This window comes from Silurus meridionalis, chromosome 8, assembly GCF_014805685.1.
Source record: "Silurus meridionalis isolate SWU-2019-XX chromosome 8, ASM1480568v1, whole genome shotgun sequence".
Lineage (NCBI taxonomy): Eukaryota > Metazoa > Chordata > Actinopteri > Siluriformes > Siluridae > Silurus > Silurus meridionalis.
In genome coordinates this window covers 12,637,173-12,654,286 of record NC_060891.1, presented here as the reverse complement: position 1 = coordinate 12,654,286, position 17,114 = coordinate 12,637,173, and the positions used below count along the sequence as shown (strand labels likewise).

The window sequence follows — 17,114 nt, the reverse complement described above, 5'->3', positions numbered from 1 at the left end:
TTATTTCAACATAAAACTCTATAAAAACAATTCTCTCTAAGTTTTTTGGTCTATGGTGCTGTCCGCGAGAGACCGAGAAAATCGGCCAAACAAATGAGTTATGTGGCAAATGCAATTCCGCGATAAACCGAGGTGTGAGATTCGGACCGCGGCAAAGCGGGGAATTACTGTACATTAAAAAAAGCCACACATACAGGTGAGAAATCAGGTCACAATGAGAAATTTAAACCCCTGCTGTGCCCTGCTCAATGCTGATAGAACTGCCGCCTTGCTTACAAAAGAAGCAAGAAAGATGAATGGGAAAGCGTAAAGAAAAGACAGAGTACAGAGAATCTAATAAGTGAAAGCTGGATGTCTGGACAGACTGACAGACCGACAGCACGACGCATGAAACATTCAGTCTTGCGGAAGAATTTGCAACGCTCTCTCAAGGGCAAAGTCATGGACTTCCACTTACCTTGTTGAGCTCCTCTATTCTCCTGATGAGCAGTGGGTTACTGGAGGAGTTTTCAAAATAAACATAATCTGCAAAGAAAAAAGCATGAGAGAAAAGACATTAGATTTGGTGTATTAAACACACTAAAGGCCATTCGTAGATTGATTAACTTCAGGCAATGTACTTAAGTTTTTGCATAGTGACTATATAGTACTTTTTTTTTTTTTACTTTTATGTTTAAAAACATACTTTCAGGTTGCACAAATTTGCCAACCGAGCCTGCTTTCTAACACTGAAGCATCACTGGCCTTCTTTTATTCATGTGATATACCACTACATACCCTATACTACAGGGGTCGTGTTAGTACATTGCCTTTGTGATCCCATGTAGTTGTAGTCAATTTTTAAACACAAACAATGGAACAAAACATAGAAATAAATTAACTGAACACATCTGATCATAGAGACCATGCTCGGCCGATTTTATTCCATACCCCTTATTCCCCCTTCCGTTTCTCCTCCAGTCATTATTGCCTTTGGACTTAATCCAGGCCCAGTGGGTCGGTGTGTGAGCTTATGGCTCAGTGGGATGCCCCTGTAGGCCTCAGTCTTGGTGCGGTTTCTGGACGTAAACTTGCTAGTGTCAGGGCCTCACACAAAGTTCACCTCACACATGGTATACACGAGCCTTCGAGTTGCAACCATTACTACCCCAAAAGAAAAATAAAGGTCTGGCTGATTGTTCACCCAAAGAGAAAACTCCTGACACAATAAAACAGACCTATAGCTAATTTTACATCATGATGCAAGAGCAGACAAATCAGTATCCAGCGCAGCCAGGACAACCAGACTGTGTCTGAGCCATCAGTTGTTGTTTTTTTATTTTTTTATTATTATTATTATTTATAGCTGCTCAGCAGACTAATAGGTTAAAGTACGCTACAAATAGAGATGCATCAAGGTTGCTTTTCCCTGTAAAAAGAAAAGAAAAAAAAAAAAAGTTTTATGAGACTTGTTTAAAACACAGCCCACTCCAGTTCACTTAAATGTACCATAGTGGTGCAAGACACGTATTTCTGTTCCTAACTATCTTATTGCCTTTTTGGGTTTAATCACATGACCCACTACTATTGAAACCAAGTTCCTAGGGTAGGTGGTGTTTCACTCGGCTGTGACACTTACTGAGCACCAGGTGAAAGAGCAAAATCTTGTGGCTGTTCTGCTTATCTCATTGCACCCCGCTGTGCTAGAACGTGTCTCTCAGCATCAGAGATGGCTCGGTGCATCTCCTAACCCAACAGATATGATCTAATTTAATCGCAATTTACAGAGCAAAGGCATGACTTCTGGTCATTTCAAGTGTAAGAATATTTCAGTCCTCTGTTTATTATCTAATCTGTGTGTTTTGTTCTCCGGCCTGTTAAACACGTTAGACACAAGCTGGAGAATGTTGGCATCCGCGCCAAAACAAACTAATTTAAATTCGGAGCATCAACAGTTCATTGTGTCGACGTGTTCAAGCACTCAACTCTAAAGTGATTCAAAATGTCCCGCACTAGTCTGCATAAAACGCAATTTAAGGATGGCACTTCACCCCGTGTCGATTTTGTTGGCGGAAAGAACACTGGTGAACACACCGACACTGACCCTGCTAGAGTGCTGCACAAGTGCACAAATTCTCTGAAGTTGATGGAAAACTGGAAAATCAGCGCATTTAAAAAGACAGAGACGGAAAGCTGCATCACTGCCTGCACTGAATAACGTACACCTGCTTTGACTAAACGTTCGTTTGATTTTTCCTTTTAGATTTTCCATCAAGCCAAAGTGGAGAAACAAACTACAAGTTTATTTGTTCATTCATGAACAAAGAACAGTTTAAGCTTCTTAAACTTTCTGGCGCTTTATACCTCGCAAATATAACTAGAGTATTTTAAAACCTTAAAAAAAACCTCTCAAGACACTTAAAATAAAAATGGTGCGTAGTCTATCCAGCCACAAGAAGCATTGTTTATATGAATTCTACCATGGGACCATGGTACTGCCATTTAGCATGCACAGCATTTGACATGTACAGTTGGACTTCTACTAAAACGTCAACCAAGAACTCAAAGATGCCTGAACACACAGACACATAAATAGTCTGTTTTGTCTCCAATTGCAGTTCTATTCGTGTCAAAGACTGAGAGACAGTGCAGACCACACCGCTTTGCTTCCTTTTTAAATGAGCTCAACTTCTACCCCAGGCTTTGAGGCCCAAAGCAAAACCTGGCGTGGACTCCTCAGATAGGCGTGAGCCTCTCATGAGCGACCAGTGTGCCTCGAAGTGAGGAGCTGCGAAAGACTTTGAGGCAATGCCACTGTCTCTCACGGCTCATCGTGCCAGTCTTCCTACCATCATAGCCTGCATGTCTGCGCCCACAGCGTCGGATAAGCCCCCACCTACACGCACCACCAATCAGCACACTGCACAGTGGGTGACATCACAGTGCAGTCAAATTTCCTTGGATCCAATATGTGCAGGTTGCTGAGCCCTAACAAGAGAGAGACAAGTTGAATCTAACCAGGCCAGAGGTGTGGAGAAGTGGAGTAGAGAGACAGGCAGAGATTTAGAGAGAGATTTAGAGAGAGAGAGAGAGAGAGAGAGAGAGAGAGGAAAAACTAAACAAAAACAGAGACACATATAAAGCCAGGGAGAAAGAAAGGTTGAGGGGTGAGAGAGAAAACGATTCAGACAGAAAGAAAGAAAAAAATAATTCCTGACCTGGCCACATCTTGCACAGGTTTAAGTGAAAAGAACACGCTCAGACCACACCTCAGGACATTTAGACTAGGCTCCAAGGGACAACGGTTACTATGGCAATGTCTGTTCGTTTAAGCTTATGTTCCGACACACACACAGATTTCCAGTGCCTCACTCGGTGAGTGTTTTTTTTTTTGCCCGTTTTCGAGTTTAATTACATCGGTTTGCTACAGCATTCTCAAAACGCAAACATCTGTGTCCTCTGTACTGGGTCAACAGCATTCTACACATACACACACACACACAGAGACAAAAATACACCACCTAGAAAGTGAGGGCAAAAACAGAAGAGGAAACGGGAGAAGTGAAATTGTCAACACTGGGAAAAAAAAAAAAAAAAAAAAAGAACAGACTTAAATCAAGCATCTCGGCCAGTGAAAGGGAGGAGGGAGAAAAAAAATAAAATAAAATGAAATAAACTATTGAATGGATGATAAAAGTTGCTGCCTCAACTGACAATCATTCGAGTGTACTAGTGAGATAAGCAGCGTTTGGGAGGAGCTGAGGAGAGCGGCCACTGAGCAAAGCATCATGGCGTGAGCTACAGCAAGTCAGTCAGTCAGCCTATGGAGAGAGAAGGATCCAATCCACAGAAGCTAAAGAAGCCAATCCACAGAAGCTAAATATATATAAAGTGTCCATTAGTGAAAATGTTTTGCAGACTTTAAATTGAAGCGATGTCAGTTGAAATTTCTTTTAATTGAACACCATTTCTATATTGGCAGATTATTAACAGAACTGTACACCGGTTTGCTCTGTGAATAGTGCATGCAGGAAGAGGCCAATAGAAGATACAGTTTTGGCCATAGAGGGATAAACATGGTAAGCAATCACACTCAGAAAGGATGTGGCATTCAGCAGTGTTTGACCGACATGGTCTTCTTCATTTAGTCATCCACAGAAAGATATTAAGTGCTCTGCATTCGGAGATGCTTTTCTACTCACCATAATCCAACAGAATGATTATCGAAGATACAAAAGCTTTTTGTTAGCTCAAGGCAGTCTGGCAAACCTCTGTTGACTTCTATCATCTGCAGCATTGCTGCCCACGGTCACTTCTTTTTTTACTATTCGACTATTCTAGTAAACCCGAGAAACTTTTGTGCGTAAAAACCCCAGATCAGCAATTATAAAAATACTTGATCGCTTTTTTCCCGTTCTGATGATTGATGTGAACATTTCTCAAAACTGCTGACCCATATCTGCATTATTTTACGCATTGTATAGCTCCCACATGATTGGCTGATTGTGTTTCTAATGAATTGATCGGCGAGGGTCTATACCAAGAGGTAAACGCGTGCAAGAAAGGATCTTATTCTTACACTGCAAACCTTTTGTAGACAGTATTGTATGGGAAGGGAGAAACAGATCAGATGGCTTGACCTCACTGAAGAAATGACGCTGGAAAGAAAGTATTAATTTGTCACGTGTACAATGGAGTCCACCAAAACTCTTTTACGTGTTTCAGGTTATGAGGTCAGACCTCAGGGTCAGCTATGATACAGCATCTCAAAGCAGAGAGGGTTAAGGGCCTAATGGTGGCAGCACTGTGGCTTGAACCTTCTGATCAGAAAGCTAAAAGCTTTAACCCTAGGTACCTTTCCAGGTAACAATCTTGAGGGTCTGATCTTAGTCCATATAAGCATAGTACTTACACAAATATTTATGCACATCACACTCCATGTGCTCAGGAAAACTGAGCTGCTGTGTCACTGATGGGAGGTTGCAAATGGAATTTGTCCCAGAAAAGAAAATTCAAGTCTTTGCCACAGAGCTCCTGAAATGGCTCTCTACTGTGAATGTTATAAAGCAAGTCTAGGTGGTATTAAACAAAAGGTTTTGGGATGTGTATATTATAGCTGGCAGGATGCCCTGGGAATGTTGGGAGTCATCTGAAGCGTTGCAGCTCCACTGGCTTTAAGACATTAAAGTTCTTCAGTGCTCCCAGGGCCAGAACACATCAAGGCAGGTCTGATGAGCAAATGACAAAAAAAAAAAAAAAGGAGAGGATCAAGTCATAATTTCTTATTGTCGTTTTGGCCTTAATCTCCATGCGGCCTGGTGCGCTATCACCACAGAGACGCGACATGCAATGCGACATATATCCTTCATTTCCACGCTTGATCGCTGTGGTCAGCTTTGGGCTTCTTGTTTTTATTAAAGATTTTCTTGCCACGTTCTGTTCGACGCTGGAGTTTCGGGTGAACCTGAACTCAAAGTGAAGGCAAACGAAGCCAAAGCAGCACAATGAGCTCTGCGAGAGGAAATTCCACAAGGCTACCTTTTTGCCATCGTGTGCGGTAAAGACAAAGAAGAAAAGGGAGCAACGAGACGAGCTTCGTCTTTACTCTCCAAGGCATTGTTTTTCAATGATAGCTCGGCATTCAGATGCAAAGCTTCACTGTTCAGGAAGGGGGAAATCGCCTTTGTGCGGTTGATGGCACAGATTTACCTTGGGCATCTCCAGTAATTCAGCATTAGGAAAGGCGTAAACGGGGCTGTTTTGCCTAAACACTTCGGCCAGGCACGCATAATTAGTTGCATATTAATCATTATTAGCAATTTTGGATTCTAGGATTTGCTTACACACAAAAGGCTCCAACTAATGCATCCATTTAGTAGTATACATCCTACATTAAAATTCAAGCGCTACTAGTTGTAAACAACATTACCCACAAACTGAGAGCTTCAAGGAATTAAGCACGGACGGCCAATCTCCACTGAGTGTTCTGTCTGCAGGCTGACGAGCAGCAGGCATCCCCGCAGAGCGAGCAGAGACTATGTATTAAAATGTCCCGTGTATCTCCTTTAATGAGTCCAAGTGAACAATGTGCTAATATCAAACCATGTTTTAGGGATTGTATGAGGAATCAGGCTTTATGCTGCTGCCAGAACATAGGTAGCCTCTTCTGACTGGAAGGTAAAACTAATGAAATTATTATAATACCCATGAAATAAAAGATTGCTTACTAATAATGACCTCATGCTTAATTCTAATGTTGAGAAAAAATAGAAATGCATTAATTTAAAAGGTTAGAATACACCGATTTGGTCAGATTCTGCTACTGAATCTCACGCTTTTGTTCAGCAGAACATGGAAGAACATCAAGCCCGAGGGGGGGAGAGCAGTCATCAATATGTATCAGGTGTTGCAGAAGCTGAAGGTACAGTGGCCCGTAGAGGTTCTTTAATGGTCAAACAGCCTGAGGCCATTTACAGCCCCAGCTACACAGAACATTGCAAACGCTGGGAGAAAAGTGTAAAGATATCCCAATTCACCCTACAATTTTTCCCAAGCCTTCACCAGAGCAGCACACTGATAAAGGAGTAATGTGCCATACCCACAATGAAAGAGCCATTTGATGATGACAGGAACGCATTTATCTGATTCCTCTATAGTCCTGATATAAAACTGCTCCGCGATCATCAGCACACGATACCGACAATTGATTCAGGAGTCGATTCTCTGCTAGATTTCGTTTAAACACAAAACATCACCATGATGATGATCTAGAGGAGCTTCGTATCCTAAATTCATATTAATGCATGTCCCACTGGTCCATATGTCTTCCCCCACCATGAATGTGAGAGTGTGAGCATTGCTATTAGAGCGATCACCACCCTGAAATTTCTCCTGAAATACTAAATAGAAATTGTAGCTGAGCTTCTTCCTAATCTGTACACCGATATATTTTACACCATGTAAGTGAGATGCTGACATGGCTCCATTGTGCTCGTTTTGCATAACCTGCTAATGGAAACTTCCGGTGCGTCGACTTACTAAAAGTACCTCTTATATCAAGTCAAATCTGATACTCAATGCTTGGATATTGGAAACTTAAAAAAAAGAAAGAAAGTGGGATTGCAGCATAAAATGTATCATATATATATATATATATATATATATATATATATATAAAAAATAAAATAAAAAACATCTACAAAGAGAGTGCATGCAAGAGAAAACAACAACAACAACAACAACAACAAAGGCTTTTCATGAGTGAATTCAATGCTACTTTGAAAACTAGATGCGTTCGTACATACTCAATCCACAGAATATGATCCCTTTACACCTAAACATATGCCATGTGCAGAGCTCCATTACACCTGAATTAACACCGCATCTATCTGCTTAAGTGCAACGTCTACATGCATGCTCCGTATCCCATTCCCCAAAGTCACATTCACCACCATGAATGTGATAATGAGCATCACTATCAGGCTGATATCATCCTGACACAAGTCCTGAAATAACAGATAAGGAGCGTATTCGAGATCTTTTCTAATCTGTCCAATGCCGTTTGATGCCAAACTGTGATGGCGACTGACACGACGCAAATGCCTCAAAGTACACCCCCATTGTGCCGGGTTTGCATAACCTAGCAACAGAAATTTGCAGGGAGTTAGCTCGGTTACTAAGAAGACATCGATATCGGGTTTATAACGAGCTGATACTCGAAGCTCTGATACCGAGACCGTATTGAAAATAGAAACGCTGGTTCATAACTACAATAGTGGAAAAATCCATACGTTATCTAGAAAATATCTATCTTTATGTTGTTAATGTAGCACCAGGGTTCCTAGAGGAACGTTGTTTCATACCACTGTGTACTGCGTCAAATATATATGGTTGAAATAACAATAAAAGCTTCTTGACTTGACTTGAAAAATCAGAGGTGATATTACCTGGACACCCTGAATTATATATGATTGCCTTTTAATACAAGAAATCTTTTTTCGTTTAGGGGGTAAAGTAGTGGTGCTATATAGTCTTTTAAAAGATAGTTATTGAAGAACGCCGAGGCACACACAAAATAAACAGGACTGCACCTTCAATACATGTGAAGGCGTCCATGTGCTGCGCAACACCTCAGCACCATCACACCTGATTTAACACCACGTCTACCTGCTCATTACAAACCCCTTCATCATCATAAGCAGCAGACAGCAGGACGCAAAGAGTCTTGGGTAGGGGTCTGTGAGGAGCAAAGCATCAAATCCAGTCTCGATTTAACGTTCCCTCGTTCGGCAGATGTGCGTTTACCCAAGTTTAACTGAGCAGACAGGGCGGTGCAAAGAATCCAGGGGCGATCGTGGGATTCAAACTCGCAACCTTTTCTTAAATTAGTAGTCCAGTGCTCTCTCCTCTGAGTCACCACATGCTCACGGCTTTAATAAAAGAAATGATCGAGACACAAACGATCCCGCCTCATCCTACAGGGAGGGCAAGTAGTGTACGACCCAGAACTAGTGAAATCATCCCGTCTTCATTGCTGACTATGGGTAAGATCATGAAGAGTCTCTGATCAGGATGAACATACAGGAGGCTTGTAGACAAGACATGGTTTCTCAAATTTCCATTTCTTAATTGAGATATCTGAGGGGTAGATCATCATGACCAGATTCTCCACTGTTCTACAGGCTGTCTGTTTCTCTCTCTGTCTCTGTGTGTGTGTGTGTGTGTGTGTGTGTGTGTGTGTGTGTGTGTATACACTAGGTGACTCTCCCAGCACTTCGGCTGATTGAAAAGTATCACTTCACGAGTCATCTTAATGAATTGTGTCTCTCAGATCTTGAAGTCAGTCTTCAGCTAGCTAGTCAAAGCCAAAGGCTGAGCACTAGCAGTGTTTCCGCCAAGCCTGAGCACTGAACAGTGAGAAAAGCGCTCCATGCTGCACAAAAACTTTACAAAAAAGGATTTTACCGTCGCTAACTCAACCGCCGGAGACTATTTAATAAACACAAACTTGTTCATAAGTCTACATACGTCATGCTAAAATAATTCACTCGGTTAAAGTAAAAAAATACAAAGAAAGAAAGAAAGAATAGGGATTTATGAGGTCCCGAAACTAGACTCCTTCTTCTTCTTCTTCCACCTCCTCCTCCTCCTCACACAGTCACCATCATCATCCTCATCCTCATCCTCCAGTCACACGCACAGCACACGCCACTTTTTTTTAACAAAATAAAGAGGAAGGACAGAGCAAAAGCTGCTAGCATCGGTCATGTTTAAAAAGAAATCACTAAAACCATACAATAAAACGTGCTCTCTACCTCCAACCCGGTACATATTGGCTGCCATGACTGCCCCCTCGCTCCTGGTGTCTCCAGGTAAGGGCTGCGTGCTGCCGCCGTCGCTGCCGCTGCTGCCGCTCAGCGCGCTGGAAAATGGTGGCTGGATCAATACGAAGCGGAGCAGTCCGCGTTCTTAAAGAGACAGTACGCTTTTTTGCTTTTTGCTTTTTCCCCCTTTTTTATTATTGTTTTTGTTGTTGTTTTTTGTTTTTGTTTTCCCCGCGAATGGGTTAGTTAAGCATGCCTGCGAAACCGGAAGTGGAGCCCAAGATCTTAAAATGAACAATGTTTAGGGTTGTGTTGATCTGTTCCACTTCAGACTGACCACAGTCGAAATGAATTCACAATCCTCTTTGAAAACACACAAAAAAGAAAACAAATGGAATATATTTGTGAAAACAAATGGCAACAGATAATGTAATAGGTCAAAACAAATCCCAAGTTTTGCACAAACACTAGGCCCAAACATCAACACCTGAAGCTACTAGCTGTCTTTCTTTTAAAATTAATTTTAACAGGATTGAAGTGCATTCAGAGACTATTTCTTAAAGACTGGATATTAGTAAAAACACTCCACCAAACAATTATTTTTAATCACTAAAAATTTGTTTTACTGGCGTGCCAAGTCTCAAATCAGCACCAAAACTGTATGTGTGGAAACATAGCAAAGGTTCTGTTTGGTACCTGATGATTATGTCATTTAAAACAGCATAAATACTTTTAAACATTTACAAGAAAATGTTGTCTTTATGCTCTATGTTGAGTATGGTTTCACTAATAAGAAGCATACATTTGTATAAAGCTTCCATATTTGTCCATGCCTATATTAATTAGAGTATTAAAAACGTTTAAGATACATTTAGAACGAAAAAATGTGTGAATTAAAAAATGTGTGAATTAGTTGCGATTGATCACCAGTGAACTCATGACAATCGTGCGATTAATTGCACTAAAACATTTAATCGAGATATATATATATATATATATATATATATATATATATATATACGAGAAAACTGAAGAACCCAGAGAAAATCCATGCTGATACAGTCAAGAAAAGCTAAAGCTCAACATATACAGTAATCTAAACTGAGGTGGAAATGCAATCTACTAGGCTGCTTTGCTAAACATATATCATTTGAATCCCCTAAACAAAACTATTTTACTATCAACTAGATGTTGTAGATGTTGGTCCTTTCCTTGCTGTTATTAAAAAGGTTGTAAACTTCTGCTGTATCTTTTTAGCCACATCACATGGCATGACTACATGGCAATTATGGGAATAATGTGTACAATTAGGGGACACCTGAGGAAGTGAATCTCAAGATATTAGAATGTACAGTGTTGAGGGTTGTGTGATCAGCTGTTACACTTTAAACTGACCAAAGCCAAAATAATTTCAGAATCCTGCTCAACCCACAAAAGAGAAAAATAGGCCCAAAGACGAGGCTCAATCATCAATGCTGCCCTGAAGCCACTAGATGTCTTATATTCTTTTAAAAGTAAGTGGTCAGGATTAAACTGAATCAAGAATCTGATCCTAAAACACTGGAAGTAAATATAATTATATACTTATGAGGTCCATTCTATGATACCCTGCATACATGTTCATTCACACTTCAATGTAGAGTCCACACCTTTTTGGGACGTGGGAGAAAACTGGAGAAACCAGAAAAAAAAATCTATGCAGATACAGCTAGCGAAAGGCAAAACCCAATATAGAGAGTAATCTGAGCTCACGATCAAACCAGGGATCCTGGAGCTTTGAGGCGGAAACACCACCTATTAGGCTGCATTGCCATACACATTATGAATCCCCAAATCAAAACTATTGACAAATGAGAGTTTTGGACAGTCCACACACACTCCAAATATGCACCCATTTGATTAGTTCTATTTTCCCCATCTCCAAAAACAGTTATCATCGACCATTTTATTTATACTTGGAGGTACATTGTTTCATTCTGTCTGTTATTCTAGTAATTGTTCAGCTACTAGACATTGTGAAAAAAGTTTGTGAACTCTTGCTGTCACTTTCTAGCCACAGGACATCACATCACTACATAAGAATTCTGAGAAGTTCCACAGCCCACAACTTTTTTTCCCCAAATTTAATTTCACAAATTTCTAAAAAGTTTTTAACTGCAAACGAGAAGCCCACTATAGAGAAATAGTGGAAGTGCCCACCCAGGATTGTAAAATCTGACTGTAAAATACCAAAATGTGAGAGGGAACTAAAAATCTCAAAACCCAAAAATGTGTGGAATGCCGTTGCTTCATAACATAAGCACCAAGTCTTGCCTTTCTTTGATGGAAAATTTGAATCACTGCATTTCAAAAATTGCAGTTGTGGGTGGAATAAGTTCCAGAGCTTTTTTGAGGCGAGTGAGTCAGCATGTAAATAAGCAGAGCTAAATGGAGTTCAGAGTGACAGCAGGAAACACTTAGTTGCGTATTACCATGAGACTAACAGTCCCCAGTACAACTAACAAAAAAAAAAAACAAACAAACAAAAAAAACATTAGTTAGATGCAACACATATCAAATCTGAATTTAGTGTAAGATGTCTGACAGAAATCAGTGAGTCTTGAAGAGGAAAAAAGATGTCACTTAACTCTGTAAAGAGGACACAAACAAAACCTTTACTAAAGGGGGATTAGGTGGCATCGTTTATGCAGCGGGTGAGCATTGTGACCCCTGATGTTTTGCATGACACTTCGTAGTGTCTCTTATTTGTTTTTGAACAATACCCTTAAGTCCAAAAAACACAAAGAGGCAAACACGTGTATATTTACTGTTGAACAAACATTTATAATACTTTTTATATCTCTATTTAGTCTTGACTAATTTGTCAGAGTCAACTCTGAATTGACTTATTTTGGGGGTTGTTTAAACTTGTATTATTAAAATGTTTTTCTCAACCTAGAGTCCTGCAGCAGCTCATTATCTCTTAGTCTGTTTACCATTAAATGTGTGGATCAGTGTCTTTGCTGTAATTCAATTTGTGTGTATTAAAACACCATTGTGTCTGTGCTAGGACTGTAATATATAACTTTGTGATTTTAGCATGGTAGACAAATGCTTCTTAAGGAACTATCAAAAACCTAGCATTGATCAATATATTCATACATCAGCACAAACACACACACACACACACACACACACACAAACACAAACAAAAACTTCACAAAGCACTTCACTAATATTTCAATCTAAGTAATTGTGTAGTTTAAGGTGGACTTTTCCCTTAAGGTGGTAAGAATGTGATTGAGTGCGGTAGGTCCTTTAAGGGTGCTGGTTTTAGAACAAAAGAGCTTGTTAGGTGGTTATCGTTAGCATACTCTGAGAGGAATGCTGTGGTGTGCGTGCCTGATCTGCACCATATGAAACCCCAACAAATGCAGCTCTGCCTCTAGCTGTAATCTGCAGTCATGTGATAGGCCTCAACCAATGGCAGACTTTGACCTACGAACCTACCAGTTCCATCCTGAAAAACTTATTCAGCATATATATATATATATATATATATATATATATATATATATATATATATATATATATATATATATAACAGCTACATTCTTTACTCATTCTCTCTATTGGTCATATATCTAAATCTGGGCTTCAATGTCATGCCTAGAGTCTTCAGTAAATTAACAGATCATTGTCCGCTTCTAGCTTCATGGTTGCATCGTCACAGTTGTAGACTCAGGAATCTTTCTGTTTACAGCAAGTAAATAGCAAAACCAAACAAGCAGCTCTTATTTAGTTTTGCTTTAAACTGAAATTGTATCGAGGGTGTAGCTACATACATCTTTTTCACACTCTAATCTGTCTTATCTCAGTATGTCGGATTTGGCACAGCCCTTTTTTCTTTCTGTGTTTCATTTTTTCTTTAAAAGTTATAACTTCATAAAAGAGGTTTGAGATACGAGATATGTTTGATAGGTTGTGTAGAAGTAATCTACACAATCTTTTTTTGTGTAGAAGAATCTTGGCACCACACACACACACACACACACACACAAGAGAGAGGACGTATGGCTTGGCTATAACAAATCATTGTGCCATTGATTTTCAATAAACAATGCTTTAGAAAGTTGAATGTAAAGCCTAATACTAAAATATGTTCAGAAAATAACCTGACCAATGAACTTTATGATCAAACATCTAAGTATCTTTAGTTACTCTAAACTCCTAAAGCGAGAAGCAGCCATAAAATTAAATTTATGGCTATCTAAGCTGTGAACTTAAAATATTAAATTGTACAGTTTTTCGCCTTTGTAGTATCTTAATATATTTTTGTAATGATTGTTATTTTATTTATTATAGGCAATACTGTTTTTATAAATAAATATCAGGGTAGTAATGTGCTAATAGTAATAAACCTTTTCTGGTTCCTTTTTTTTAGACTAGTTTTTTTTTAAACAATACCTTTGTGGGAACAATGACATCACCAGTGATGATAAAAAAAAAAGATTATACAAAACTAATATGTAGCAGAGACTGTGGCTAATATAGCCTATCATTGACAGTAATTTCAAGTGATTACACTTTGCAACACTCACCATAGATTCTAGATTTCTGGCTTTGATAATGTGTCTCATGTAAACGAGAAGTATAAGCAAAAGATTGCATGCAAATATTGCATCCAAATAAAGCATAAATTACATAAAGGGATAAAAGAGTGTAAGTGAACTGAAAGTAATCATAGGTTTTTATATGTTTTGAACCAAAGAGCAAGTTAATGGCAAGAACAGCTTTTTATATGTTTGCCATTTTAAAGATGCACAGCAGGATTACTGATTTGAACCACTTACTTGTTGCTTGTGTGTTGTCTATTTCATAGCGTGTGTTTCCGTGCATAATAGTTTTATGCCTAAAATGAGACTCTAAGCTGTGAGGCTGAACAATGATCATTTTATAACACCAAGCTACCGATTTACTACATTCACCAGATGTCAGTGAATAGTTGCAGGCTAAACTGTCTTATGAAAGCCAAAAGTGATGTACACCTTTACTGAACACTTATTGCCATAAAACATTTATAGATAAATTGGCTTACTACAGTGTGGATAATGTGTGTTAATAAGTGGTTTTTATTTCTGTAAGAAAAATATACACAATGTATTTAGTAATGTATTTTATGTATACAGTGTATTACTATAAGGATGTAATGTATTAAAATATTCATAATACATATTAATCCTATAACATCAAATAAGCAAAAAGACAAGGTAGTGTAAGTGTTCAATGGGTTCAAGGTGGTTTTGCATTGAAACATCTTTAATGATGGATATGCACATTGCTGAAGCGCTAGTGTTTACCCCGATAGACGCAATGTTTATGATTTACCAGCAGAGGGCGGTGTTAACCCATTTATTGTCACTGACCTGGCCTTTGTCCTAATATGCTTTTCACTGTAGGGTTTCTCACATCTAATCCCAGGGTCTCGTTACCCTACAGAGTTTAGCGTATTTCCAACCACCGATACACCTGAGCCAACTAATGAGCAATTTTTTAAGCCCTTCAGGAGGTGGACAAGTATAAATGAGAGCAGGGAGAATTTCAAACTGTACCTGGCAGTGAATCCCTGAGACTCACAGGGTTTCATTACCTCTTACTATAACAGGAATACTGGCAGGCTGGATCCAGTCACTCGGATTGCTATGCATTAACCAGACACAGATAAAAACTTTACATTCACTGGACAATGACCAATCAGTACAAATGAAACAAGCTCCAGAAATGCATATAATATGGTGTGCACTGCCAAACATAACTCTGCTCTGTTCTATCCTTTGTCAGGAAAAAACATAACTGAAATAATAAGTTAATTGTCCTTCTTTCATTGTATACACCAGGAAATTAATTTGGGACAAAAACTTAGCCACAACGACTTATAGAATTACATTATTTTCACCACCACTACTGCTTTCCTATTTTTTTACCCAGTTTCGCACCCAGTACTATTAGGTTACAGAGGTACAATGATGTCTGAACAGCTGAGTGCTTGTGTTTGTGTTGTACATGGGCACTGGTCTGAAGATGAAGGTGTGAGTCAATAATTGTCATGCAGACAGCACATGTCCTTTCCACACGTCTGGGTTTTTGCCTTCACGGTGACATTACTTCCACTACAATGAACTGAACTGAGGAGTACCTTAGCTTTCATATGTTTTTTGTAACTGAAGACCTGAAGAAAGGATCGGTTAGAGCAATTCCCATTCTCACTATGAGTGTAACCTCGATTATCAGCCAGCTAAAGTTAGCAAAAGGATTTTATTAGCAAAAAAGTTGTTCACCTATCCACACTTATCATCAATGCTAACCTGACCCTAATAGTTGTGAATAAATTCTTCCATTTATTCTTTCTTTCAAGAAAACATGTGCTTTATTCAGCTTGAAATTGTTCTTTGCTGAATGTCCTCCAACAGTTCAGGAAAATGACTGCAATGACTGCAGCAAAGATGAACTGAATGGTCATTCTACTCAGAGGAAAGGCGATAACAATCCTAGTGTTTCAAGACTTCTATTCTTTTGTGAAAAAGGCCCATCATTTATCAACTTGAAACCCTAATTTACAACAATTCCACTTTTCCTCTAATGACTTCTAAATTCTGCTACAAACATTCAGGAAAAAGAGGCAAATGTCAGGAGCAAATTATCCTGGACGACTGCTAAATTTGCGTGCGTTTCTTTGATGGTTAACATGTGGGCCATTATTATTTTCATGAGTATTGGTGTACTTGGAAGTTCAAGCTCTCAGTTGTTCTGATCAGGCACAAGCTCAGTCTCCATCTGCCCTACCATGCCCTGCTGGGAAATTCCACTCTTCTCCTCCTCCAGCATAAGCAAGAGTGCCAGGAATCCAAGGAGAGAGCATGGCCGTAAAAATAAAGACAGCTGCCCCCTCATGGCCTGTGTTGTCCATTCTGCTGTTGGCAGAGGAACAGTGAAATCATGAAATGGGAATTAGGATAGCAACTACTGTAGTTGAACAGATGGAGCCACAGACAGGATTAGTGGCTCCAGACCCACAGAGTGTCCATGTTTCTTGAAACTTAAATACACAGAACAAAAGTGTGCATGCATGAAATTTCATACATATATCGCTAAACCTTAAGTATTGACCTTGCCCAACTGCATTGACAGTCGGTACTTCTCAAGTGGTCTTCGGGTCGTAGAGCGGTCTTTTTGTTGTGGGGCTGGGCTGATGAAATGTGGTTCAGATCCTTCACTATATATCTTAATATATTAAAATTTAAATATACACAAAGAGTAAGAACAGAAGTCCATATATAATGTTAAAATCGTCTCTACAGAAAACCTTTCCAATTTTCTTTTAGGGTTCAGAGTTGCAAATGTAATCTGTAATCTATTTGAATAAAATACAGGCTTTTATGTCTGGTATGAGCATGAGTGTGAATAGTTTACATTGCTAGAATATGCTGGATATTTCACCTTATGCCATACTTACTTTAATATCTATATATTGTGCCATATTGCCCTAACAGAAAAAATGCCATTACACACAAATGTGTAAATACAAATAAAATATTTCACAAATTCCAGCAAAGCAGACAGAATGTGATTAATGATATCAACTAATTTTCTGTGATCAGTAACATTACTAATTTCTATAGTCACTTTCTCTGTGCCAAAAGGGGAAACATTGTTTTCCTCTCCATTTAATACACACACACCTTCCTCACTGCTCATCGTAGCTCCCAACCTGGCTGTAACAAACTTGCTGAGTTGATAGTTGGGCTTGCTCTTTGAATAAGGAGTGTAATTTTA

General features: G+C 39.2%; 1 protein-coding gene across 2 annotated transcripts in view; it reads right to left on the bottom strand.

The window, feature by feature from the left end:
* Nucleotides 1–9,551, bottom strand: part of mta1 (metastasis associated 1) — a 34,189-nt gene extending 24,638 nt beyond the window's left edge. The window contains exons 1-2 of one of the 2 annotated variants that reach the window (XM_046855478.1): nucleotides 9,294–9,551; nucleotides 458–525 (exon numbers count right to left, since the gene is read on the bottom strand). In XM_046855478.1, the coding sequence (XP_046711434.1) occupies nucleotides 458–525; nucleotides 9,294–9,321 (96 nt within the window). In that variant the 5' untranslated portion in view covers nucleotides 9,322–9,551. The remainder of the gene's footprint in view (nucleotides 1–457; nucleotides 526–9,293) is intronic. The other variant, XM_046855479.1, reaches the window with a different exon arrangement.
* Between the last annotated feature and the right edge of the window lie 7,563 nt (nucleotides 9,552–17,114).